Source organism: Dipodomys spectabilis, unplaced genomic scaffold (assembly GCF_019054845.1).
Source record: "Dipodomys spectabilis isolate Male_0828 unplaced genomic scaffold, ASM1905484v1 ptg000136l, whole genome shotgun sequence".
Lineage (NCBI taxonomy): Eukaryota > Metazoa > Chordata > Mammalia > Rodentia > Heteromyidae > Dipodomys > Dipodomys spectabilis.
Window position 1 is genome coordinate 10,222,182 of NW_024870813.1, and position 27,155 is coordinate 10,249,336.

Here is a 27,155-nt window from a genome sequence, read left to right on the forward strand (position 1 = left end):
CAGTGGCTCACGCCTGTCATCCTAGCTTACTCAGGAGGCTGAGGTCTGAGGATCAAGGTTCAAAGCCAGCCCCTTATCTCGAATAAACCACCAAAAAAGAAAACCGGAAGTGGCACTTTGGCTCCAAGTGCTAGACGGGGGGGGGGGGGGGGGGGGGGGCGCTGGGCTGGAGAGCTGGGGGGTGGGGGACAACGGAGGGGGCCCAGGCCCAGAGTTCCAGCCCCAGGACCAAATACAAAACAAAACAGTTATGGGACCGGGGAAATTAGGCTGACAGGGAGGCTGGTCCGGTGAGACGTTAGAGGATGGAGGGGGCTGGGGGGGGGGGGGGGCGTCGGGCTTCTCCTCGCACAGTAGGAAGTGAGGGCAGAAACGTGGGTCTGTCCGCACCACGCTGGGCCAGGCTGCTCAGGGGAGAGAGGGGGGTGTCCCGCGGCCCCCCACCCCACCCCAGCGGCGGTGCCCCGGGCCGGGGGCGGGTCGGCTGAGGAGAACTTACTTGAGTTCCACAGACCACCAGTCCAGCCATGGCGGCCAGGACCCGGCGGGCGTGGGGAATGTGCGGCGGGGCGCGCGCGGCGGGAAGGGGCACGCGGCTGCTGGAGCGCAGTTTCGTCCGGCTCCGGGCAGTCAGCTGACCCGGCGGAAGCTGGGCGCGGGCCGGATGCTCCACACAGCACAGCGGCGCCCCGCCGCCCCTCACCGTTCCCTCGCCCACCTGAGGGGCTCGCACGGGTGAGCTTCGGCCGCCACACGCGTACGCGCATGCGCACACGCACCGCAACAGGTGCCGCTGCTCACGCCCCCTCGGCCGGCCCGCCCGCGCGCGGCGCGACTCTTCTCTCGCCCTCCACCCCGACTCCCCACCTAGCGTCCCAGAGGCTCTTGCTCCTTTCAGGTGACCTCCAGAATTCCACGCCCAGAACTTTGTAGTGTTAATCAGGGCAGAAAGGGGAGAAGGGAGGCCATAATGGGCGACCCCCGCCTCCCCCAGCTGAGTCCGGGCCTTGCCGAAATGTCACAATCTTGGTTACATAACTGCTCTCAACGGCTTGGTGGAGAGGCCTCTGGGCCCGAAGTCCCCTGCCAGCCTGGGTAGGGAGGAGGGAAGTTTGAAGGGTGAAAGGAATCCCAGTGAGGTGGAGAGAGAGAAAGTTTAATAGATTTAAGTGCAGGCTGGACTGGAACCATCCTCGCTCTCTCCACACAGCAACATGGCCAAGGCAACTGCATGATGCTTTCAAATGTTAGGCTGCTGCTCTTAGGGAGGCTCAGTCATCAGTGAGGTTGGTTGTTACCCCAACACACACCCACACACTTTCTCCACACCTTCCCTGTAAAGAAGTGAGAGGTGGCCATGGCTGCCTCCTGTCTGAATGAAATGCAGTTCTGTGGACTGATAACTCCTAAACTCAGGCCTATCTCCTTCTGCAAGGCTCAGAATTTTCTCCCTGACTCTTCCATGCTCGGGATGAACAAAACTACTACCAGATACAATTGTTGGTCATCCCTTGCTCCTCACTGTAGCTGAGAGCCAGCCCGTCTTACCCTATGTGGGGAATGAAGGATGTGACACCTTTCTTCCCTCCACAAGAGTCACCCATATAAAGCTAACAGTCCTAAGGCAGATGACAACAAGAGAAAAATGTATTTTACTGAAAGAGTTCATGACATAGAAGCCTTCAGAAATATAGATGTACTGAGCTTGTAATACAGTACAGGAGGCAGAAATAGGATTTTCAGTTCACAGCCAGCCTGGCCTGCATAGCAAGACAATATTTGGGGGGGGGGGAGGGGGTCCGGTTGTGGGGCCTGAACTCTGGGCCTGGGCACTGTCCCTTAGCTCTTCAGCTAAAGGCTAGTGCTCTACCAATTGAGCCACAGCACCACTTCCAGCTTTTTTTCTTTTTGCTTATGTGGTGCTGAGGAATCAAACCCAGGGCCTCATGCATGCAAGGCAAACGCTCTACCACTGAGCCACCTTCCCAGCCCAGCAAGACAATATTTGAAAGGAGAAAAAAAGGATAAGGGAGGGGAGGGAAGGAGAAGAAAAAAGAGGGAAGGGAAGCAGGGTAGAAAAGGAAAGAGGGAAGGGAAAGATCCATGTGATTGTTCAGAAGTGTGTGATGTAATGGTGACCAGCTAAAGGGAAGAAACCTGAAAAGCTGTCCACATTCTTCCTGGCCCCTCTGCACAGCATTCCTTCCTCTGTGCTGTGGGGTAAGACCCCTCTGGAATGAGAGTTTTATGGCCTATTATCAGATAAGGCAGGTCAGAGAATTTCTTTATGACCAACTTGTACCCAGGAAGAGCAATTAGAAGAATATTTTGAGGATTTATGGCTTGCTTGGGGGGGGGGGGGGGCCTCTGGTTTCCTTGACCTGCCTTGGGGAAGATGAATTCTGGTTTCTGTTACTCCATTGTGAGGAGGAAGAAGATGAGAGACTAGAAGGCAAGCAAAAGAGAGAAGCTGCTCCTGATTCCTGCCAGCATCCTTTTATTTTTTTGATTTATTTATTTTTTATTGTGAAAATACTGTACAGAGGGGTTATAATTACATGGGCAAGATAATGAGTACATTTCTTATCAAGCATAGTAGCCTCCTCCTTTGTTTCCCCTTCCCATCCCTTCCCATCTTCCTCCTCACCCCCCCACCCCAATCCTCCTCCCCCCCACCAAAGTTGTAATGTTCATTTTTCCACATAACAACTTGTACATCTCATTGTTGCAATGGGTCCACCTGTATCCCTATTTAAATGATTTGTTTTTTTCCCTTCTCCTCCACAAATTATTCCAACCTCAAATATAGTGAAAGCAGGGGTTATACCATGGGGGAGGGACATACAAAGCAACAAAGAAATAATCTTATAAATGTGTTAGAAACAATCACCTGAAAGAAAAAAACATTTGAATACATAGGCTTCATTTCCCTAACATCAACTTATCTGACCTTTTCTGCTTGACTCAGACATATACTAGATATTGCAAATAAGGGAAACCATGGGACCTATGTTTCTTTGGGCTTGGCTTACTTCACTTACTATAATTTTTTCCAAGCCTTTCCATTTCCTAACAAATGGGGCAATGTCATTCTTTCTGATGGAGGCATAGAATTCCATTGTGTATATATTCCACATTTTCTTGATCCATTCATCTACTGAGGCGCATCTGGGTTGGTTCCATATCTTAGCTATGGTAAATAATGCTGCAATAAACACAGTCATAGCTTTAGTGTGGCTTTGTTTGTGATCATTTACTTTTGGGTAAATGCCCAAAAGTGGGATTGCTGGGTCATAGGGGAACTCTATGTGGAGTCTTTTGAGGAACCTCCATACTGCTTTCCAAAGTGGTTGAACAAGTTTACACTCCCACCAACAATGCAGTAAGGTTCCCTTCTGTCCACATGCCCTCCAGCATCTGTTGTTATTAGAGTTCTTGATTCTAGCCATTCTAACTGGTGTAAGGTGGTATCTCAATGTTGTTTTGATTTGCATTACTTTTATGCCTGCCAGCATCCTTTAGCTGCAAATGCTCAGCATGGCAAAGGGCCATAGCCTACATTTCTCCCCTGGTGCCTTCCTTCAGACCAATGGGTTCAGGCATCCTTCAGCTAGAGAAGGCAAAATTAAGTCCTGGTCTCACAGGCATGGCAGGAACTTCACCTTCATAGACCTATTACTAATTATGGGTGCACCTCTACAGAGAAGGGGTCATATGGCTTTTGTTTTATTGTTGTCTGTGTCTAAATAGCACTTAGAAACCCCCAGTTGTGCAGCTGACAACAAGAGTTATGTTTGTGGTCAAGCATTTTGTCCTTGTTGTCTCTCAGATGATCCTGGTCCTCCTGTCACACGGCTAGATGGGCCCTGGGTGGCAGCAGCTTCAATCCTCAGGGCTGACTTGCCTAGATGAGTGGATGTAGCCAAGTACAGCTGTGAAAATGTAGGCTGGTCTGTGTTTATTTTGGGGGTTCCAGGAAATGCTGAAAACAGGCAAAAAAGAAAGCTTACCCTCTGGAGATCAAAGGGAGCCTTTCCAAGGCCTGCAATCTTGCTCCTCACTCCCCTCCTTTGGCCTTCTCTGCTAGATGAACTGTGTCTGCCTTTCCTGCCTGAAAGGAGGAAGTGGAGCCTGTGGCCTGACCTTCCTGACTCTCTGTCCTCTCAGGCACCTCTCACAAGGCCTTTCTCAAAGAGAAAGGGGACTGGTGGAAAGCAGAGAAACTGCAAAGATGAAATCAGAGAACTCACCCCTGGGAGGGATGGCTGGAGACTGTCTCTCCTGCCCCTGTTCCACATGGAAGAGAGACTGTTCAAAGAGAGACTGTTGTGTAGATATTATCTAACAAGGTCTCCAAGGTGGACAGAGATCTCCTCACCCCCACACATATCCTTCTAGACTGTCTCACTGTTCCCTCCTCTACTTAGTAACCTGGGTGATCATTCCAAAATCTTAGTTTGACTCTACCTAAAATTTCCCACTTAATAAACAACAGCTCAGAATCTTCAGGGTGTACCTCAAGATAATCCCATGAGTCCTCCACCCTCCAGCCTCCTCTCCCATTTCTTTTAGTTTTGCCTGGAACTGCCTCCCCAGCCCATCCTATCTCTACTGAATATACCAAGGAGGCCAGGTAACTGTATGGGCAAGGAACATGTGGGAAATCACAAAAAATAAAGTTCAGGGTAGCTCAGACTGAGGTGGGCTCTAGCACCTGCAAGGTAGACATAACAGTAGCCACTAGAAGTTCTTGAGCAGAATAGTTGTCTTAGATAGTTCTGACTTCTATAACAAAATACCATTAACTTAGTAGTTTATAAGTAACCAAAATTTTATTTCTCACAGTTCACGATGTTGAGACATCCAAGATCAAGATGACAACAGATTCTCTGGGTGGTAAAAGTTCATTTTCTGATTGATAGATGTTTTCTCAATGTGCCGTCACATGGAGGAAGGTACAAGGTGGTCTACAAATCCCATTTATGAGGGCTCCACTACTCTGACCTAATCACCTCTCAAAAAAGTTCAGCCATAGGGCCTGAACTCCACCTGGGCGCTGTCCCTCAGCTCTTCAGCCCAGAGCTCTACGACTTGAGACAGCATTATTTCCAGCCTTTTCTGCTTATGTGGTGCTGAGGAATCGAACCCAGGGCTTCATGCATGCAAGGCAAGCACTCTACCACTGAGCCACGTTCCCAGCCCAAGAGTCTGGAATTTTAACAGATGAATTTGGGGGGACACAAACACTCCAACTCAGTCATAATAGTTTTCAGAATAAAGTTGGGAGAGGATATCAGCTGAAACAAACTGGATTTGCTTCTGTCTGCTCCTGTCAACTGGTGGAGGTTGAGCTGCAAAACAGAAGGAAAAAAGAGGAAGTGAGAAGTTATCCTTCTACTTCCTCCATCATCTTGTACAAAAAGGAAAATTAAATAGAAATAATAAAAGCAGTATTCTTTGGGTAATATGGCCCTCCTTTCTTGGGGAAAAGTCCAAGGGAACAGTGAGATAGGAGGTGGTCAGCCTGGAAGATGGGCAAACAATCCCTCTAAATTCAAGATGAGTCTAACCCATCCCAGGAGTACTGAGGACAAGGAGGGTTCCTGATTCTTCCTGTGTCTCCTACCCCATTTCCACATCCAACTGGACAAGAGCTGCAAGCTTTCCCTATCCTGTACCATTTTATTCTACTGTTCCAATGCCCAGGCATATGTACTAGAGAGACAGCAAACTTTCCCTCAGACATTTGCAATCCTGTATGGACAAGAAGTACTGTAACTGTGGCCTCGTTTCTGAACCCATGGAGGCGCATGGCCTAAGTTGTACAAACACAGTCATGCGGCTCACTGAGCAGGAAGTTGAACCTGGGCTGGATATCCTAGGTCTTTGGGCTCTAGAGTTGTAGCAGTCAACAAGAGAGAAAGGTCAATACCCTTATCACCCTACATGAAGAGGGCAGCATTGTACTCCAACTGTCATCCTTCTTGTTGTTATTCTTTGGCAAAAGAGACCTTTTCCCTTAGAGTCCTTCCTCCATCACATTCCTGGGGACAAAAAGGAAGATCCTGTTTATTTCCAATCAAGAGAGTTGATGACAGGGTCAGCCAGAACCAGCCAAACAGGAACTGATTCCTTAAATCTTCCACTGTGCTTTATCAGCTGAGACAAGGAAAAGGGCTGGTTCTCTAAGGATTCCTACCTATTCTTGGCCAAGTGTCTCTTCAGTCTGGCCTTATTTCTTTCAAGTCCAGCTCCTGAACAGGTGAGGATGGCTGCTGAAATTAATCATTCCCCAGCCCTAAGCTCAGACCACCAGATTTGGACTTCAATTAAAAAGAAAAAACTAAGTATCTGCAAATAAAATGTTCTTTGTTGCAGTAGCTAATTCCTCAGAGCCTAAAGGAGGGAGTTTAGGAAATGCAGGAAAAGAAGAGGTTTCAGGGCCCCTTCCCAAAGTGTTGCATCTATGAGAGAGGCTCAAGATGATCTGTGCTCCAAATTACTTCCAATAGCTCCCATTCAAAACAAACTGGAGGGCTGGGAAGGTGGCTCAGTGGTAGAGCGCTTGCCTTGCATGCTTGAGGCCCTGGGTTTGATTCCTCAGCACCACATAAGCAGAAGAAAAAAAAAAAAAAGCTGAAAGTGGCGCTATGGCTCAAGTGGTAGAGTGCTGGCCTTGAGCTGAAGAGCTGAGGGACAGCGCCCAAGCCCAGAGTTCAGACCCCACGACTGGACCCAAAAAAAAACACACAAACCTGGATTTTTTATGTATATTTGAAGCCAGGCATGGGATACAGGCATGCCTGTAACCCTAGATACTTAGGAGACTGAAATCTGAAAATTGTAGTTCAAAGCCAGCCTGGAGAGGAAATTCCATGAAACTCTTAGCTCCAAGTGGTAGAGTCCTTACCTTGAGCAAAAAAAAAATATAAGGGACAACACCTGGGTTCAAGCCCCAATACCAGCACAAAAAAGAAAATAAGTATACTGAATACCATTAGAATTTATTCCCAAATGCTGGTTTATTATTATTTACTATTCTAATTATTATTATTACTAATTCTCAGTGTCTCTAGTTTTCCCTCTCTTTATGTCTCTTTTTTAATTTAATTTTATGTTATTGTCAAGGTGACATACAGAGGGGTTACAGTTACATAAGTAAGATAATGAGTACTTGTTGAACACTGTTACCCCCTCCTTTGTTTTCTCCCACTTCCCCTGCTTGTCGACTTCCCTACCTCCAAGTTGTACAGTGCATTTCCAACATAGTGTCCTGTGAGTATCGCTGTTGTATTGCTTCACCCTTTGTCTTTTGTCTCACCATTTTGTTATTCCCCTTCACTTCCTCAAATCAGATAAACATATATATGTGTGTGTGTACATCTATATGTATATATAATGTATATACAAGACACAGGTTACCAAAATCAAAAACAGCGACAACAGGAGATAAACCAAAGGGAAAAAATAAAGAAAAAAGAAATAGTTTCACAGTACATTTTTAAAAACCTCTTATTTCCGTATCTTGGAATTCATTTTGATTAGCATCATTTTATATGGTCCTATCCTCTGCTAGAACTATCCTAGAAATACACTAATTTTTACAAACGAGGGAAACCATGAAGCCTATGTTTCTTTGGGTCTGGCTTACTTCACTTAATATGATTTTTTACAAGAGGTTTTGTTGGGCTTTGTGGTACATGCCTGTCATCCCAACTATAGGAAACCATAGGTAGGAAGACTGAAGACTGTGTTCAAGGCTGTCTGGGCTAAAAATAAGGCCGTATCTGAAAAATACCAGTGTATGAGGTTGAGGCCCAGATGAAGGGCCTGATAGCCTTGTAGTCACTAGTACCCTGGCCCAGGAGTCCTGGGTTCAATACTTAGCCTTGTCATTAACTAGTTGGATGCCCACGATGAACTTCTAACTAAACTTTCTTCAAATGCAAAATAGCAGACCTAAGGTCTTCCTTTTTTAATATATATTTTTATTGAAAATATACTGTACAAAGGGGTCACAGTTACATGAGTAAGGTAATGAGTACATTTCCTATCAAGCATTTTACCCCCTCCTTTGTTTTTCCCCTACCATCCCTTCCCTCCCCACCTCCCCAACTTCTCTCCTCACCTTGAAGCTGTAAAGTTCATTTCAACATAGTGTCTTGTACATCTCATTGTTACAATGGGTCAACCTGTATCCTTATTCAGCATATTGTTATTTCCCTTCCCCTCCCCAAATTAGAAAAATGTATATACAAGATCCCGGGCACTGGAACCAAATACAGTGACAACAGGGGTTATACCATAGGGGAAGAACATACAAAAGAAACAATAAAAAAAAACACAGTACATTATAAGTACATTTAAAAACAACAGCAACAAAGATAAAACTTCTTGTGTCCCTATCTTGGAGTTCATTTCACTTAGCATCATCTTATATGGTCATATGTACATAGCTTTTGAAGACCTAAGGTCTTTCTGATTTTGTAATGCTAGAGTTTGGATCTGGAGTGTTCCACAATGACCCATATATTAAAGATCATGAGCTTACACTTAGCACCTGCAAGGAGAGACAACTTGATTGACACTATGGGCTGATGGAATTCAATGAAAGTAACCCTCCCATCACCCCCTCTGCATACTATTTTTGCCTGAACATGTTTAACTAGAATCTACTTGGGAAGAAACAGACAAATCCAGAAAGTAGAAAGTTTTATAAGACATCTTGGCTAGATTGCTCAAAAGGTCAGTATCATGAGGGAAAGGTCTGGAAAGACCTAGATAAAATGGGCTAAAAAAAACAAGACAACCAAGGCTAGACATGATCCTTTATTGGCTACTGGAAATGGGAGAGAAATTAGCTTAAAGGGCTGTATAGAGACAACTGGGAACATTTAGATGTGAACTATTTGATATTATTGATAATACTGAATTAATAGTTCTGTTTTTAGTTGTGTTGACTGTATTGTGATTTCATAAGAGAAATACAGCTCAGGGACAGAACCTTTGGCTGGTATGCACAGGCCCTGGGTTCAATTCCTAGTACTACAAAACTAAGCAAATAAAATAGGCGAATAAAGGGCTTTCAAAGGAATTGAAGTACATTATATGCAAGTATGAGGTATAATTAAACTCATTTTTAAATTGCTGGAAAGATTAAAAGAAGAGGGGGAAGGGAGATAAGAAAGTAATGGAGGTAATGAATATGATGGAAGTATAATAAATGCATGTATGGAAATATCATAATGAAACCTCTCATAGTATACTATTAGTATGTGCTTGTAAAAAAGATTAAGTGAGAAAAATGATATAATTGATTCAACCAATGCAGAAAAAGTCTTATTAAGTTCAGTGTTCATGCAAAATAGACTCTTAGTAACTGAAAAGAGATGATAGGAGAAAAAAAAAAAAAGAATATCCTTTGCCTTTGGAGATACAAGCCGGAAAAAATAGGGGTAACACGTACAGCTAAAGATGTGTACAGATTTAAAACAGTTCAAAGACAAAAAAAGAGAGAAAAAGAAAAAAGAGGGGCAGAGAACCAATATATCAAAGTTGTTAAGAATTGGTAAGTCTGGGTAAAGGGTGGGGTGTTCATTGTCTTATTCTTTCCATTTTTCATAAGTTTGACATTTTATGAGTAAAATGTTAAGAACTAAAAGGAAAAAAGAGTAGCCAACTCTGTCCAGTGCTACTTAAGGCCAAGTCAGGACTATACATGGGCTTGGGGATAACTTTAACAAGACAGACAGCAAAAAGAAGTAGGCAGGGGACAGACGGTAAGAGCTGTGTAAAGTGACTGCACTTGTGTTTCCGAGAAAGACTAGGCTGTGTGGGGAAGATGTGCCAAGGATCTAGGAAATGTCCTTCTGGGCCCTAGAAGCATGTCCCATCCTATGACCCCCATGGCAAATACTGAGGCTTGGGGGAAGAAGCAGCAGTGGAGATATAAAAGATTGACTTCAAAGACATGGAAGCCCAGTTGCCTTGACATAAAGCCTGTTTGGGGGCAGAGGAAAGAAGAGCCAAGATGGCACCATTCTCCAAAATAGAAGTAGGGTGATAATCTGCTTGGGACAGATTTAAGTCTCTCTCATTGTGATCTCCCTTAGGGGACGCAGCAGATGGGACACCCAGGGGCAATAGCAGCACATTGGAGAACACTGAGTCATTCCCACACTGCACTCTGCTTCTCTGACAGTTAAGTGGGCCTCAGGGTACTAGGGTCAAATCTCTATATCCAGTGTCTTTGTTCATGTTTTCTCCATATCCTAGAACTCCCTCCTCTCCAAAGAACACTTCCCAAGTCCTGATTTCCAAGTGGACAAGTTTTCGTAATGGCCCAGCTACCAGTGACTGCTCCAGGGTCCGTAACCCCACGCTAATGCTGCCTCCATGTGCCCAGCATTGTTGTCTTCTACTTGGTGGCACTATGTACACTAATATCTGTTCCTTACTTCCCAACAAGCTAGCCAGTTCTTGAATGTGGGGAACCTACTTTTTTTTTTTTTTTTTGGTCCGGTCATGGGGCCTGAACTCTGGGCATGGGCGCTGTCCCTCAGCTCTTCAGCTCAAGGCTAGCGCTCTACCATTGAGCCACAGCGCCACTTCCAGCTTTTTTCTTTTTGCTTATATGGTGCTGAGGAATCAAACCCAGGGCCTCATGCATGCAAGGCAAGCGCTCTACCACTGAGCCACCTTCCCAGCCCCTGGGGAACCTAGTTTATATTCCAAAGTCTTCCCAGCTTTATCCAGCATAGAAGATCAATAGGCTGGGAAAGAACCAGAGATAAAGAGCCATAGCTTACTACAATCCTTACTAAAGCTCACTATGCTGATTTCCCCAAATAATGAGGACCTCTTCCCACTTCTATGGATAGGGTGGAATTACTCAGAAACCTTTGCTACCAAGTACCCCAAAATTCCTTTATTTAAAAAATAATAATAGCCAAGCGCTGGTGGCTCATGCTTGTAATCCTAGGTACTCGGGAGGCTGAGATCTGAGGATCACGGTTCAAAGCCAGCCCAGGCAGGAAAGTCCATGAGACTCTTATCTCAAAACCATCCAGAAAACCCAGAAATGGAACTGTGGCTCAAGTAGTAGAGCACTAGCCTTGATCTGAAGAGTTGAGGGACAGCACCCAGGCCCAAAGTTCAAGCCCCATGACTGACAAAATAATAATAATAACAATAATAATAACAACAGCAATAATAGAGCCAGATGCTGGTAGCTCACAGCTGTTATCCTAGCTACTCAGGAGGCTGAGATCAGACCAGACCACTACCTTTCAATGTCACCCCCCCCAGAAGCATGCAATAGCCTTGATCAAAAAAGCTCTGGGATAGCACCTAAGCTCTGAGTTCAAGCTCTAGGGACCGACACATACAAAAAAAAAAAAAAAAAAAAAAGTGTGTGTGATACATATATATCAGCATAAATTGACAAAAGGGCCTCACTGGTATCATTACAGACTTGAATATGATGTACTTTGACCAAATGCACCTGCTTTGTATTACCCTTTCTTAACATTCCTCCCTGAGTTAGAGTCCTTGGTTAGGAAAACTCTCAGAAGCACAGCCAGTGTGCTCTTTCCTGGCTGTTTGCAGTGATTCACCCAATTAAGAGCATCTACATAACAAAGCCTCACCGGGCTGCAGAGGTCACAGAGACTGTGAAGTGTGTCTTTAGTGTGTGCCTCAGAGAAGGTTCTCTAATTACCAGTCATTTCCACCCCTCAAGAGCCTGTCAGCCTTTGAGATGCAGGGGATAAAAGAAGCCCCAAATTCCCACCTCACACCCATCACTTCTCCCTCACCACCCCACCCCTGCATTTCAAACCTGTGACTCATAAGTGCCAGGGATGGCTCTCTTCCTACCTGGAGAGGGAGGCAAGGGAGAGAGGCAAGAGGTTGTCTTGATTCAGGAACATTCTTCAGCAAAAGACAACTGGGAGGGCTATGCCATCCTCTCTGTAAGAAAGCAAGCAAACCAAACTTGTATTCTTTGCTTCCTATTTATTAAAAAGAAAAGAAAACAATAAATGTTTGTAGGAGAAACTGAATGAGCAAAATGAAAGTTAAAGCTACAATGCCCTGCCCACTGAGGGGACAAGTGGTCCTACAGATGCACTAGCAGCCAGTTTGGGAGGTGGCAGGTACTCCTTGTGACTGTGTGCATGCCCCTGCTCTGTCATAATCAGCTTTGTAAATTTAATGTTATATCTCCAGCATCCCTTCCATGAGCACATGGAAAGAACGTTAGAGATGACAGAATTGCTGAACTGGCTCAGCCAGGAACATGTATCTTGGGCATTGGAGCACAGGAAGCAGCATTGCAGGAATTGTGTGTGGGTGTGGGTGTGTGCAAACATACACACATATGCACATCAGTCCTGGGTCTCGAACTCAAGGCCTGGGAGCTGTCCCTGGGCTCTTTTGTTTCTTTCCTCAAGACTAGCACTCTACCACTTGAGCCAGAGCCCCACTTCTGGCTTTTTAGTAGTTAATTACAGATCAGAATCTGACTTTCCTGTCTAGGCTGGCTTCAAACCATGAACCTCAGATTTCAGCCTCCTGAGTACAGGAATAAACCACCAACACGTGGCTTGGAATTTCTGAAAGATAAAGGAGGTTTGAATTTTGGAACGTTGGCAAATTCCTTTCTGGGAACTTGTTTTCCTCATCTGTAAAATGGGCCTAACTGTAGACCTTAAAGAACTGTTTTGAGCATTAAAGTAGATCCTGGTTGAAACAGGACTGTGCAGATGGTGGGTATTTTATTACTCATTTTATTAAGTGCTCATTAATTAGCACCTAGTTTTACCTAGCTAGTCTATGTTGAGAATATAAAGAAAGCATCTGGTTCAGGCCTGGAGGAGCTTAAGATCTAATTGGGAAGTTAACACATACACTCACACACATGCAAAGTTAAACAGTAAGAATTTAAATAGTGAATAAAAGATACCATCAATTAGTAGATAATTAAGTGCCAGATGACTAGCACCCAATAGGATTTAGAGATTTAAAACAAAAGAACACAGAATAATAATAATAATAATAGCCATTATGAGCACTGTCTTTTTCTATATATGGAACTAAAAATTATTCTTAAAACATAAAGAAAGCTTTCAACATCTTTTTATAAAATGAAAATTCAAGACAGAATTGAGCAACAAGTCTTCAACATCATAAAGCTGTTTATAACAGGAGTTAAAGTAGTGGTAACATTTTACCCTTGTAAAAATGTCACAGAATTCAAATCACAACTTGGATCCTCAAGGGGTCCAAGCTCTTTGTCTTACACAGTAAAGGTTTGGTCAGTTTAATGACAAAATTCCTCCCGACATGCTGACTTTTAAATCCTCTCCATAAGCTCACCCCTTGGGAGGGCCGGCTGTGGTGGCAATTCCATAGTGGTTGTTTCTGTCCCTGGTCATTTTGACAAAGCCTTGTGAGCCCCAGGTGCTCTTCACAAGCCAAAATTTATTGTTTGAATCTATCCCTTTGGAACTACAACCAGCCACCAGAACATCATGATCTAGGTCAGTCCTGGCTGCTATACTCTGGACAATAGGATCTGATATTATAGACTGGGAGGAGTGTGGCCTGCTTCACCAGGAGCAGCAGTGAAGGGCCCCACAATTGCCACAGCCTTCATAAGGGCCTTCTCCTGATGAGGACTGTCCCCAAACCCAGGATCACTAACCACGCATACTCAGACCTTGATTTACAGGCTTCATTCTTTGCTTCATATAAATAAGATTCCTCTTAGGGCCTGAATTGTCTCTAATATTCTGAAGACATGTTCCATTATGCCCAAGGCTGAGAACAGTCCACAGTGTTTGGTCACTTGGTGAGACCAGGTGGCCAGTCTATGTAATATCTCCTTCCAAGGACACAGTATACTAAAAGTTGAACAAGAACCTCATGAACCCTGATTCTTCCCAAGAGTCACATTGTTTTTCTTTCTCCCAAGACACAGATCCGGGAAGCTGAAGAAGTTGAGGTCCCTGAAATACTTGTCCTTATTGTCCTTCTAGGGATTGTTGTTTTGATGCCAGTATTGGGACTTGAGCCCAGGACTTTACATTCTTACTTGACTTTTTCACTCAAGGCTGGCACTCTACCATTTGAGCCACACTTCCACTTCCAACTTTGTGTGTGTACACACTCCAGTCCTGGGGTTTAAACTTAGAGCCTAAGCACTGAGCTTTAGTGCTCAAAGCTAGCACTCTTATTACTTGAGTTCCACTTCTGGCTTTTTGTTGGCTAATTGGAGATAAGAATCTCATAGGCTTTCCTGCCCAGGCTGGCTTCAAACTGCAATCCTCAGGTCTCAGACTGCTGAGTACCTAGGATTACAGGGGTGAGTCACAGTGCTCTTCACTTCTAGCTTTTTGATGGTTAAGTGGAGATAAAAAGAGTCTCTCAGATTTATCTGCCTAGGCTTGCTTCAAACCTTGATCTTAACATCTTAGTCTCCTGAGTAGCTAGGACTTCCGTTGTGAACCAGCTTTGTGTTCATCTAATTTTGAAAGCCACTCATCACCTGCCTGAATTCTTCATTGTTCAGATCACCAAAGCCATGTTTTCCCCTTGGATGTATTTCCCATTGTTCAATAATGTCCATTTCCTTCTCCAATACTACTCTCCTCCATCCTTCCTCATTCAACTATGTCATGTACTGTCTTTTGTGCCTCACCTTCCACTGGAACCACTGTATGTCTAAGATCTGATCCAGTTTTAGAGCGGCCAGGCCTATTTCAAAGCAGCCAGGAAGAATTAAAAGATTCACAATTCAAAACCCTAGGGTGGCAGCGCTGTACAGGGGAACTTTGCAGACCCAGCTCCTCAGAGTTCACCCAGGCCTAAGAATCTCACTCTATGAGCATTGCCTATGTACAAGACACAAACACTGTCTCATTCCATTTCCCCAAGGACCACATTATTACATACATTTTGCAAAGGATGAAATAGAAACTTCAGGGAAGTTAAGACCCTTTCTCTAGCCATACTCCTAGTAAATGAAGTAGTCAAGAGCTGTTTTTTGGAACCAAGCAGTTGGACCCCAGAACCCACCATGCTGAAGTACCATGTTCTACTCTGATGGAGGAAACAGGTGTTGAGTCCTGAAGGGGATGGCTCAGAAAAGATTCCTATATGCAAAGACTGGAGTGAGGTTGGTATGGTAGTGCCAGAAGAGAGATCGGGCAATGGAAAGCAAGCTTTGGTGGAGGGAAAATTGAAGGAGGGAAGTTATGGCATCGGAAATGCTTTAGGATCAAAAAGGAGTCGTTCCTGAAGGTTTGGAACAATGCAGGGTCCAACCACAGCAGTGTCTGGGAAGGTGGTACCAGGGGAACACCTTCACTTTAGGAAGCTTTTTTTAGGGAAGAAAGGAGAGGGGCTGGGGTAGAAACATGCTGGAAAGGGTGGAATGGTACCATCCTTCCTAGCTTCTCCTTTACCCTGGTGACATTTGGGGCTAATCTACATTTGGTCCCAGTGGCTTCATTTTGGAGTGTTTGATAATTCCTTGAACACTACATTTCACGTGAAGTAGCTCACCTATTCATTCTGACCGTACTTATGAAGCTTATTTCAAAGGGAGAATTCATTGACAGCACCTAGAGATTAATTGGCATTAAGAGGTAAGGGGGAGGAACATACTGCTAATTCTGTGGCAAGGCTGGTCTCCACCAGAACCCATCTCCATGGCAGCTTGGACTCCCCTTCCCAGCCTGATAGCCCTCCCCTCCCCACCTCAGCCAACTCCTCAGATGACAGCTGTCATGTCTTATTCCTCCCTCCCTCCCATCCCCTTTTACTTCTGTTGGAGGTTTCTGGTCACCCACCAGTGGGTAGCAAAAGCTCCCCTTGTCTTCTGAAGAAGCAGGCAGGGAGTTTGAGAATATGGCAAGGCCTTTGACTCTTCAAGTGAAACTTGATGAACACATCCAGAGAAACTATGGTAGAAGAAAATCTCTGAAGGCTGAAGACAGGGGGTTCAGCTGAGAAAGAGAACATCTTTAAATACATGTCCACACAGTATTTATTTATTTATTTTTGGGTCCGGTCATGGGGCCTGAACTCTGGGCCTGGGCGCTGTCCCTCAGCTCTTCAGCTCAAGGCTAGCGCTCTACCACTTGAGCCACAGCGCCACTTCCGGCTTTTTTCTTTTTGCTTATGTGGTGCTGAGGAATCGAACCCAGGCCCTCATACATGCAAGGCAAGCGCTCTACCACTGAGCCACCATCCACACAGTATGTATTGAATATTACTGATGTTCATAGAAGAACATCTTGGGGAATAGGAAATGACATCATTTGTGCCCTTAACTAATGCCTTGGAAAAAGTAAGGAAGACACTGTATGAAAGGAAATGTATCCATTACCTAACTCATGTAATTGTAATCCCTCTGTTTATCACCTTTATAATAACAATAAAGTAAGTATTTTTTTAAAAAAAAAAAAGGAAATAAAAATAGTGATAGAGGCAGGAAAAAAGAAAAAGCATTGCACCCACAGGCATGAAACATCTTGGCCAAGGTCAGAGGTTGGTACAAGTGCAATCCAGTGCAGAGGGAAAGCTTGGTACCTCTTCCCTGATGACACCACCCTGCTCATTTAAGACTTCAAGTGCTCCAGGCTTCCACCTTCCCAGGGATCTGCCACTGATTGCATTCCACAAACATTTAATGGAGATTCCAAGGTACCAGTTACTTAAGCTCTTAAGCTCTCCTGGGAAGAATCTGAATTGATTGTCACCTAAGATGGTCAATCTTGACAATGCTCATTGATGCCTTAGAAACCTTAATCAGACATATTGAGTGCTATTGAGGTTGTAGGTGGGAGAACTAGAAAGTAGAAGCAGAAATTCTGTACACTCTCAAAGCAGATGGGGCTACTAATTCTTGCCTCCCTGGTGAATGTGGCAATGTCGTAAAGCTAACCTAACTGTGCCCAGGACACAGTGGACATTCAGTAAAACTGTACAGGGTGATTCTCTCACTCAATGTTGCCAAGACTGGTTCTGTGTGCTGAATTTAACTGTTTTTTTCCCCTTGAAATCATTACCTGGCTGAGTTGGAGGCACTCAGCTATGTTGTTTGATTTTGGAGCTTCACACTGGTGCCAACATTGGAGGCCACAGGCACACACTTAGGAATAATCACCATCAGGCCTGTTTAGAAGCCACTCAATGAGCCAGACAGACTATGAAAATCAGTTGATATTGTTGGTGATGAGTGACAGAAACTAGTTCTGGACAATTTAAGCCGAAAAGGAATCTATCAGAAGGCTATCAAGAAGTTCCCAGAGTCAGAAGACTGGAGACAGACACTTGGAAACAGATAGGAAGTAACTATTGGTTCCAAAAATGGAGACCGATCTAATCTTACTATATCATAGTTTGCTATAGCGCTAAGGGTTAAAGGAAGTACTACAACTAACTCTGAATAACTTGGCTATTCAAAAATACCAAAATCATAAGAATGTTTCCCTGTTTCTGAGCCTATTTCAAAAACTACCCTTAAAGGAAAGTCTGAACAGGATTTGGCCCACAGAGGTAGTATTCCCATGGTATGACACCACTAGAAATATTTGCTAAAGAGAAAGGAAGGTTAAAGTTTACCAATTCCCAACTTAAATAGGGACTGATTTTTGGATGACAGTGGTCAATGACGGTTCCATATCTCAATGGACATCAGGATTAAGTTTCTGTCATTTGTTCTCTTGGTCTTGTCCTCATGCTGTAAAATGGCTTCCACAGTTCTAGAAGTTAGATCCAAATTTATGGAAGAAAGAAGAAAGAGAGGACAGGAGGGGTCCAGCCATCTGCATCAACATGCTGACCATAAAAACAAGAGTATTTCTCAATGCTCCTTTTGTAGTTATTTGACATGTTTGGGTTGCATGGCCAAATGAAGCGTAGTTGGGAAAGAAGAAAACTGACACTACTTATTGAACCTGGTACCACAGTTCAGTTAAGGAATGGGAATATTAGACACCATATCTAAATTCTAATATCAGATTTGGTCATTGCAAGATTAGAAGCTGGACAAGCATGGAAGGTCTTGAAGGTTTTTCCATAGAGGAGACAGGAACAGGAAAACAGAATGTGAGGGAAAACAAATTCAGTTTGCACCTACTGAAGTGGCTCACACCTGTAATCTTAGCTTCTTAGGAGATGGAAGTCTGGAGGATCACAGTTTATGACCAGCCTAAAGGGAAAAAGCTCAAAATATCTCAACTAATACAAGCTGAATATGGTGGTATGCAACTGTCTTCCCAGCTATACGGGAAATGTGAATAGAAGGATGACAATAGCTGCCATAGATATGTGTGTTGTTTATATGAGAAGGATGAGAATGGCATAAAGGAGAGTGATGGAAATTAGCCAACTTCCTGCACATAGTGAGGCACATCTGTAATTCCAGCATTTGGAAGCCTACCTCCATATCCACATTCTGCAATTTGAAATCCTGATTAAATGACTCCTTTTTTTAATTTTTTTAATTTAATTTAATTTTTTGTGAACATACTGTACAGAGGGGTTACAATTACATGGGCGGGATAATGCGTACATTTCTTATCAAGCATTAAATGACTCTTAAATCAATAGATCATTCTCTTTCTCTAATCTCCTTTGGGCTCAATTTATTTGATATTTACAATAGAGAGACTCAAAATAACCATTATTTTCACCTGAGATTTGTGTTCTCTCTCTTTGAATTTAAAACAACTGGGGATGAGCTGGATAGGTGGCTCAGTGGTAGAGTGCTTGTCTTGCATGCATGAGGTCCTGGGTTCCATTCCTCAGCACCACAAAAGCAGAAAAAGCCAGAAGTGGCACTGTGGCTCAAGTGGTAGAGCACTAGCCTTGAGTTGAAGAGCTGAGGGACAGTGCCCAAGCCCAGAATTCAGACTCTACAACTGACAAAAAAAAAAAAAAATGGGGATATGAGACCATACAGAATATTTTTGGGCAGCCCACCCACGTACAGGTACAGGGAACCCCTCCCCATGTAATATTCCATTCATGCCGCACACTTGATTAAATATGTGTGAATGTGTTTCATTCCTTTCAAGGAACAGCACCCTTTCCTGCCTCCTAAGGGTTGACCATCCAGTGGAGGATAGACTCAGCAGAAAATGGAGTTACAGGAGATGGGAGGGGACAGGAAAGAGATGTAGAAGCTAAGTCCTGAAAAGTAACCAAGATGAGATGGATGAAAAGAATAGAAGGCCATTCCCTTTTACCTCTGTGTGTGTGCGTGCACATGCATGCGTGCATACATATATGCAAACCAGTACTGGAGCCTGAACTCAGGACCTCAAGATTTTGCTTGGCTTTTTTCCTCAAGGCTAGTTTCTACCATTTAAACTACACATTACCTCTGGTTATTCCCCTATAGAAGGAAAAAGACATTAGCAAAGCTCTTGAGATGAGAAGGAATATGATATATCTGAGAAAGCCATAGACAGCAGGAGCTCAGAATGAGGGGGAGTAGAAGACCAAGGCAGACAAGCAAGTCAAGACCTGCTGGCCATGGGGTGCAGGCCTATCTAAGGCCTAAGAACAGTGGGAAAGAACCCTAACACTTTTGAGCAGAAGAGAATAAGGATCTGGAGCCCTTTGGCTTTCACTGGGGTGACAGAGGAACAACCAGTATGTTAAATGATGTACTTTTCATGGTAGGTTGGTAGCTGGCCAGCGGCTAAATGGAGCCCATGCTATTTATACATCTTGCTTTCTTTGTAAGTGACCTCCTTCCTCTCAGAACTGGCCTCAGTTTCAAGTGATTTGGTTAACAGGCCTATCTATCCTCAACAGAGAAGACCTTGCAAGACTCCCCCAGGAATATTGGGGATCAAAAGGAGAGGAGAGATGAGGAAATAGACAGGATGTAAATAAGCAAGGTGGATTTCTTCTCTCCTTGTCTTGATATCTTTATCTATAAAACGGCATTCTTTGTAGCTGTATCAGACAGCTATTGCTTTTTTGTTGTTGTTTCTTTCTGGTAGTAGAGCTTGAACTCAGGGCCTAGGCTTTGTCCCTTAGCTTTTCTGCTCAAGGCTGGTGCTCTACTACTTGAGCCACACCTCCACTTCTGGCTTTTTGTGTTTAATTGGAGATAAGTGTCTCTTGGATTTGTGTGCCCCCGCTGGCTTGGAACCTCGATCTTCAGATCTCAACCTTCTGAGTAGTTAAGACTATATGTCACAGCTGCTGGCACCCTGCTCAGAGTTGCTTTGATGACATAATTAATACAAAGATCTTGATGGGACCTGGCACAAAACAATCAAGAGTACTGGCTTTGTGTTCTGCTACTCCTGAAAGGCAAGTTCAGGATCCTGTAGAGAAGGATTTTATTCCTGTCTGCCAAATGGGACACAGAGAAAGTTTGAGAGCCTCTAAATCAGGCAAGTCTCAGACACCAAATGACCAAAGTTTGAACAAATCTTACTTGCGAGTTTGGGCCTGGGTTGCCAGCGTGTAGGTTCTGCTGTGCTTATTATTTCAAGAAATAATAAGGCTCTCCTACTCCTGCGAATCAATCCGGGCTAACTCAGGGCCTGGAGCAGAGGCTTTCAGATCCTGTCGCCTGGGCGCCGGGGCGGAGCCTGGAGAACAGAGGCGGGGCGGGCATTGCGGAGGGGCGGGACCTTCGCGTCCGCCCGCAGTCCCACCCCCAGCGGAAGTACTGCTGTGCCCGCCCTTCTTAGAGAAGGCTGGTTCCCCGGTCCCCGCCTGAGCGCTCTGTCCGTACAATTCAGTTCCCGGAGCTGGTTGGGCCGGGGCCCCAGTACCGGGTCCGTGGAGAGGGCCCCAGGGTCTGTGCACCTTGCTGATCTCCCGCCCTCCTCCCCCTTTCTGGGTTATCCGTGCGGCGGCCGGCGTCACTGGGGACCGCACAGGTAAAGTCTCAGCAAGTAAGGCGCAGGTGTGAGCGCCTCCCGGGCAACACTGCTTGCGGTGAGGCGGACGGCAGGTGTCCCGGCTTTTTTACAGAGCGACCGTATTGACAGGATCGGAGAGGGCTGGTACGGACCCTGGAAGTCCTGCGAAGCACCTTAGAGAAAGGAGGGGCGGGACTGAGGCCCTGGAGCTGGCGGCCGCGTCAGTTGTGTCCCCGCGTCTTGCGCAGTCTCGGTTATGCCTGGGAGGTGGCGAGCTGGTTGGATGCGGGACGCAGATGTGGGCCGAGATACCCAAGGCTTGTCCCCCACCCACTGCGCGCGGTGACTGGGTTCTGACAGCCGCCCCGCCTGGGTGCGCACAATTCCAGGGTTTGCAGAATGAAAATCAATAAAAAATCGATGTAGTGGCGAAGAACACAAAACACTTTGGATTGTTATTGCGTTGGTTAAATTCTTTTTTTTTTAATTCTTACTTCTTTCTTAGAAAAAAAAATGCTTCAGCTTGGATTCGGGCCTTGGAGAGAGACACAAAATATCTCCCGGTCCCCGCTTAGGAGACGTACGCGCGCCTTCGTTCCAACACAGCGCAAACTTCCCCCGGCGGCCGAGCGCCGACCGGCGGAAAGAGAAGCCCCAGGGCGCGCTCGGCTTCCAGATACGGCTTTTCCGCGAGCCCAACCATCTGCCCTTTGGGGAGATGGCCTCCCCCCTCCACCTATATTTCCCCGGTTCACCACCCACCCCCGCGCCCCAGGGGCCGCGCCTCCTCCCCTCCCCCGCGCTCTCCCCGGCGCTTTAAATAATGATATTTGCATGCAGGGAGCGATTCATAAATATGTCAGGGCCGGTGAAATATAGGCAACATTTCAAACTTTCTATTTAAAAAACATGAATTATGGCCGCGGAAAATGTGTTCCCATTTAAAGGCGATACGAAGTATTTGGTGTCTCGTCCCCGGGCCCATCCATCACGCAGACAATAAAGAGAGTTTTTCGCCCTGACACCCGCGATTTATGGGCGCCCTTCTCTGCCCTCATCACTCACCCGCCTCGGCCGGCCCAGCGACAGGCCCTGCGGAGAGACCGCCAGTCGCCCCGCGCGAATCCGCGCGCGTACTTTGCGGCCTTATTGAGCGCCCCCCCGCCCCCGAAAAAATCCGCAGCTCCGGGGGAGGCGCCCACTGCCGAGAGTTGGGGATCAGCCTTGGGACCCTGAACAGCCAAGTGGTAGTGCGAACCGCACAGGTCCACCTCAGGAGCAAGCAAGTTGGGCTGTGGCCCAGCGGGTCCAGGGATGGCCTAGAGGGCCATCTCTGCATCCAGGCCTCGGATCAGATCGCCACACTGAGCCGGGAAGTTTTCGGCTCTGGCCGCCTGAGGTTATTTAATCGCTAAGTCGGGGTGAGAACAGAGAATTAATTGAGCCAGAGAGCTCTGCCTGATTCCTTGATCATTCTTCCCCAAGGAAGGCAAACTGGTCCCAAACTTTATGAAGCCCCACAGAGTGGACGCTTCTGGCCCAAGCTTTCTACAACTGTTACAAAGCCGGCCTCTACTCTAGCCACTAGTGGGGTGTGTACAAACCCAGGCCGGGTGTGTTTGCAGCAGTTAGAAAATTGCTTACGCTCAGGGACCAAAGAGTTGGAGAGAAATAAGAAAAGGAAGGTACCTTCCCTAGTGTTTTGCCTCAGTCCTGACTAGGCCACCAATGCCCTTCTCGTCCCCGCCTGACCCTACAATGATTTGTTCTCCCAGATTTTGGTGGCCACGAAATCTGATGTATATTTGTGTCTAAGAAAGTTTGGGCTATGTCTGCTGCGGAATTTGCTTTCAGTTTTCGCTGAGGGCGGACTCGGGCCAGCAAGTTCAATAAGAAGATAGCAGAAACAGGGTGCTGCTGGACACCGCTGGGCAGCGGGAAGCTGGTCCACTTAGGATGCTGCTTGTCTAGCCCATCTGGAGGTTGGACCCACCACCACCCATGAACGGAGGCAACTTGTTCCCCCTCCCCATGGGCGGATGACTCTAAAGTATATTCCAGCCAGGAGCCATTTCCTGCTAGATGCACTTGAGTTGGATTTACTCGGATAAATGCCCAAACGACAGCCAGAGAAATCCTGCCTATTCTAAAAATGACAAGGTTGAATTTACTATATCGAGATTCGTGTGTAAGTGCAAGGAAGACAGAAATTATACAAACAGCTCAATTGTCCAGTGTGTACCACTGAACGGCTCTGGCTTCAAGGGCATGTAACAACACATCTGAATATCTAGATCTGTACAAGAATATAATTTTTTTTAATTTCTAGATGCATATGCATATAATTAGGTTGGATATTTTCTAGAGCAAGTGTCTTTTTAGAGCCCTTATTTAGTTCTCATGCTGGGCCCAACATAGAACCTATGTTCAAGCAATCACACCATGGTTATTTCTTATAGCTGGAGTTGGGGGAGGCGGTGCGTACTTCTCTTGAAATGACTTCAGCTTGACACCCATGGAAAAAGACATTTAAGAAAAGCAGGCAGGCAGATAACTGACATCAATGCAATATTTGTGGGTTTGGAAATAAATACTCTTACTCAGAATGTAAGAAAAAACAGAGGTGTTGGGGTGGGGAGTCTGCCGGGGCACCTCCTCAGAATCTCAATGCATGTAGCAAGCTGAGGTATACCCTACACGGAATGGGGTATTCCGGGACCCTGTAGTCGCTGCGGCAAGGTAAGGCCTGAATGTTCAATGCAGTAGCCAGTACCTTTGGTGTTCTCTCAGATGTTTGTTCCGAGACAGAGCTGTGGAGCACTGAACCTGGCGTTTAAGGTGGCAGGACCTGGGGTCCCAAGAGCACTCCTTTCTTCTCAGACACTTTACTCGTCAATCCTGGCTCCGCCTGGCCTTGGGCCTATGCATTTGAAAGAAGAGCTCAAAAAAAAGGGCGGGTCTCACTTGATTTCTAACACTTACCAAAACACCAAGCCAGAGGCCACCGGGAAGAAGCCATGATTTTTGCTCTAGTCCAGAAGCCAGACTCCACCCAGCTGTCAGGGCACCAAATAAAGCCTTGGAAGCAGTTGTCTGGATATATTTACTTTGAAATACTAGGCACCCCTTCACATACTAAGTGCTGAAATCCCAGTGCCTTTTGGGTCTCCTCCATATATTTGCAAAGCCTAGGCAACACCGATGATGACGCTGGCAACATTCAAACTGTGAAATTCCAAGACCAAATATTAATTCCAGAGCAGGGCGCTTGCCACTATCCACTCATCTAACTGACTTGAACTCCATCTCCCCCTTCCTATCCCCAAAGGCACTTAACCCTTACACTGGCACAGTGCTTCTAAGCACCCTGCTTGGGGGTAGAAGTTAAAGAGCACTTGGTCATTAAATCCTGGGTACTCACTCCTGAGGCTAGTCTGCACTGGCAGCAACAACCCGGACCCAGAGAATGCCCTGCTGCTAACAGTGTGTCTCCACATGAAGTGGTTCAGATGGTTAAACCAAGAGGAGGGAGAGAAAAATAGGAAATGATTTCGAACAAGTAGGAAAAGGGGAAAGGAAGGGAAAATGAAAACAGGGTTACAGAATCCAGAAAGATGCTGCAGTGGAAATAAAGGGAAGAAAGGGTGAAGAGGTGAAATGGAGAGTTCGAAGAGGGGAGCCGAGAAGGACATGGGCCATAGGGAGGCCTCAAGGCCCCAAGGCAGGTCTTGGGTCCTGCAAGATCCCGAGAAGCCACGAAGCCCTCACAGGAGGCTGTCCTGGAGTCTGGGCCCTATTTCTCAGGGGGTCGTGTGGGCCTGGGTCCTGCGGCCTCACCACACTTTCTCTCACCACTCCACGGAGACAACAAGGAGGAATAGGATAAAGGATGGGGAGGCCCCTAGGGGCGGGCGCCACTCCGGGACTGTTTGGGTGCTCTGGGCCAGGCTTTCCAGCTCGCCGGGCTTGACCTGTCAGGCGGATTATCTTCGAGGGAGATTAATAGGGGAGGCGGGCTGCAATAATAATCGTTTTGTTTGATGTGACAACTCTGATAGGCGTTGATTTACTTACAAACTGATAGGCTTTTAATTGAGCGCCTCCACCGAGCCCAAGATGAAAGGGAAGCGGCGGTGAAAGGCGGCCCGCCTGCCCTCCGGCCTCAATACTGATTAGCCATCTCGACAGTGAATAGTTCAAGGCATTTTCAAACTTTTTTCCTTGGCTCTCTCTCTCTCTCTCTCCCCTTTCCTTCTCCTGCCCCCCCATCCCCTCCTCGAATGTCTGCCGTGCCTACTCCTTTTTTTTTAGAGAAAACAAATCATTTCCATTGTGTGCAAATAAAATCCGCAGGACATCCACACTGACCGCTGTTGGAGGTTGAAGGCATTAGGCCTAGTGCGGAGTAATTAATAACCCCCCCCCACCTCCGGAGCCCCCTCGGCCTTGGGGGAGATTTGGCCTCCCGCCTGAGGTGCGCAGGCTCGACCGCTGTCACCTCCCAAACGCTCGGGGCACGCAGGTCCCCAGGCGCCCCCGTGCGCTCGGACCTTCGGGAGTTGGGTTTTGAGCGTAGCGATCGCGTGCAGCCCAGGACCTGCGCCTAGTTAGCACAGCATAGACCGGCGAGTGTGTGCAGTCACTTCCAGAGGTGCAGGACTTACTCCCTGGCTCCCTCAAGCTTTGGACCCTTTGGGAGGGGACATCCCCTGAACTGCCAGGCCTAAGGAGAAAGCCACTGCAATTAGAGGACCGGGGGAGGGGGGGAACAGCACCAAAAGACCTGTCTAGAAGGTTGGAAAGGATACCAGAGCCGGCAGCCTCGCGCCCCCGTCCCCCCTCCCAGCTCTGGTCCCAACCCCAGGCCTATCCTAGAGATACGCTGTCCAAAGGCCAGCTCGCCAAGCTGGGAACGCTGCACCCGGTCCAAATGGACACCTAGACAGCCATGCGTTCTGTGACACAAGCAGACACCAACATTCGAAGGATAAAAGCGACTTCAAAAACGTTGCCCTGCAGAGACAATTTAGGATTGCCATCCCCAGAAATTGGCACCCGGGACCCACTCTCCCAAGATCACTCAGAAAAACTTCATAACCTTACCTGTTATCTGACCACGCTCTGTCTCACCGACTTACCTTTCTCTGTGTCGCACAGAGACACTACACACCCTCTTGAATGTAGGTGTATTCTTACACACACAAACAGCGGCCCCAAACACACACCAACCACCTCACTTGCCCCTCTTCTCTGCTGTCCAAAATAGCTTTAATCAAATTACCATCTCATAAAGTTTACAAACCTAAAAGGGGGAGGAGAGAATAAAATTAAAACGCAGAAAAATAATGCCTACGAGAAAATTCTAAAACTCACCCCACAAAGTTCTTGGTACCCATGCGGAGTGGGGAGACAGAGAGACCAAAAGGAGGCGAGTGGGCTGGTTAGAGGAAAAGGGTGAGCACTCGCGGAACCGGTCCCAAACCGGACCCGTATACACACCGCGCAGTTTAGCTCCCAGGTGCGGGTAGGAACCCGGCCTCCAAGGCTTGCCCCCCTCCCTGCACCCCAGAGCGGGCACAGACGGGCTCCGGGCTTCCAGCCCCACCATTTATCAAAAAGACTTGACAACAAAAGAAGAGCCGGGCGGAAAAGTGGGGGGAGGGGAGATCCAAAGTCTTCCAAGTCCTTCCAAGGAGGGGGTGTGTCCTCCGCTAACCCCCCTTCTCTCCCCCTGCTAGTTTCTACCAGTTTCTGGAGGTGACCCTCAGTCCGGTTCCCGGGAAGTCACACCGCGGCGCAAACGTAGGCATATACTGTGTGCGCCCCGACCCCGTACCCGGTCGCACGCACCGCGCCTCCCCTCTCGGAACAGCCCCGGTGACGGTGCAGACCCAGCGGAACGCGGCAGTCCCGCTCCGCTTCCCGACGAGAACCCGCGTTCCCACCGGCAGGCGCCCCTCCCTCGCTCGCGCCTTCGCTCTCCTCTCCCGGCGCAGCCTAGTCCTAGCTTGGCGCTCCGTTAAAATCCGAGCGAGCAGCCCCAAGTAACCCGGACTCCCCAGGCTTTGGGTTAGCGCTCAGAGGGCAGTGAAGGGCTAGGGAGGAGGAGAGAGAGCCTGAAAACGTTTCTCCCGCACACCCACCTTCAGGCCTCTTCTCCGCAGCCTTTCAGCCCTGTGATGGGGTGGGCTGAGAAGAAAAGCATCGAAGGGAGTTATCCCATCAGGACTCAGTTTACTTTAGAGGTAGGGGCTC

The 27,155-nt window shown here is 46.7% G+C and overlaps 1 protein-coding gene and 1 long non-coding RNA gene across 2 annotated transcripts in view; both read right to left on the minus strand.

Moving 5' to 3' along the window:
* Lrmda (leucine rich melanocyte differentiation associated) overlaps positions 1-744 on the minus strand; it is a 1,111,100-nt gene extending 1,110,356 nt beyond the window's left edge. Inside the window, exon 1 of the mRNA XM_042690338.1 lies at positions 500-744. Coding sequence (XP_042546272.1) covers positions 500-529 — 30 coding nt within the window. The 5' untranslated portion in view covers positions 530-744. The remainder of the gene's footprint in view (positions 1-499) is intronic.
* A 4,105-nt stretch (positions 745-4,849) lies between these two features.
* On the minus strand, positions 4,850-26,493 carry LOC122116527. Its single transcript, XR_006148987.1, has 4 exons — positions 26,274-26,493; positions 11,878-11,970; positions 5,933-6,044; positions 4,850-5,351 (listed from the first exon to the last, which is right to left on the minus strand). It is a non-coding gene; the product is annotated as an uncharacterized LOC122116527 (long non-coding RNA).
* Positions 26,494-27,155: the final 662 nt, after the last annotated feature.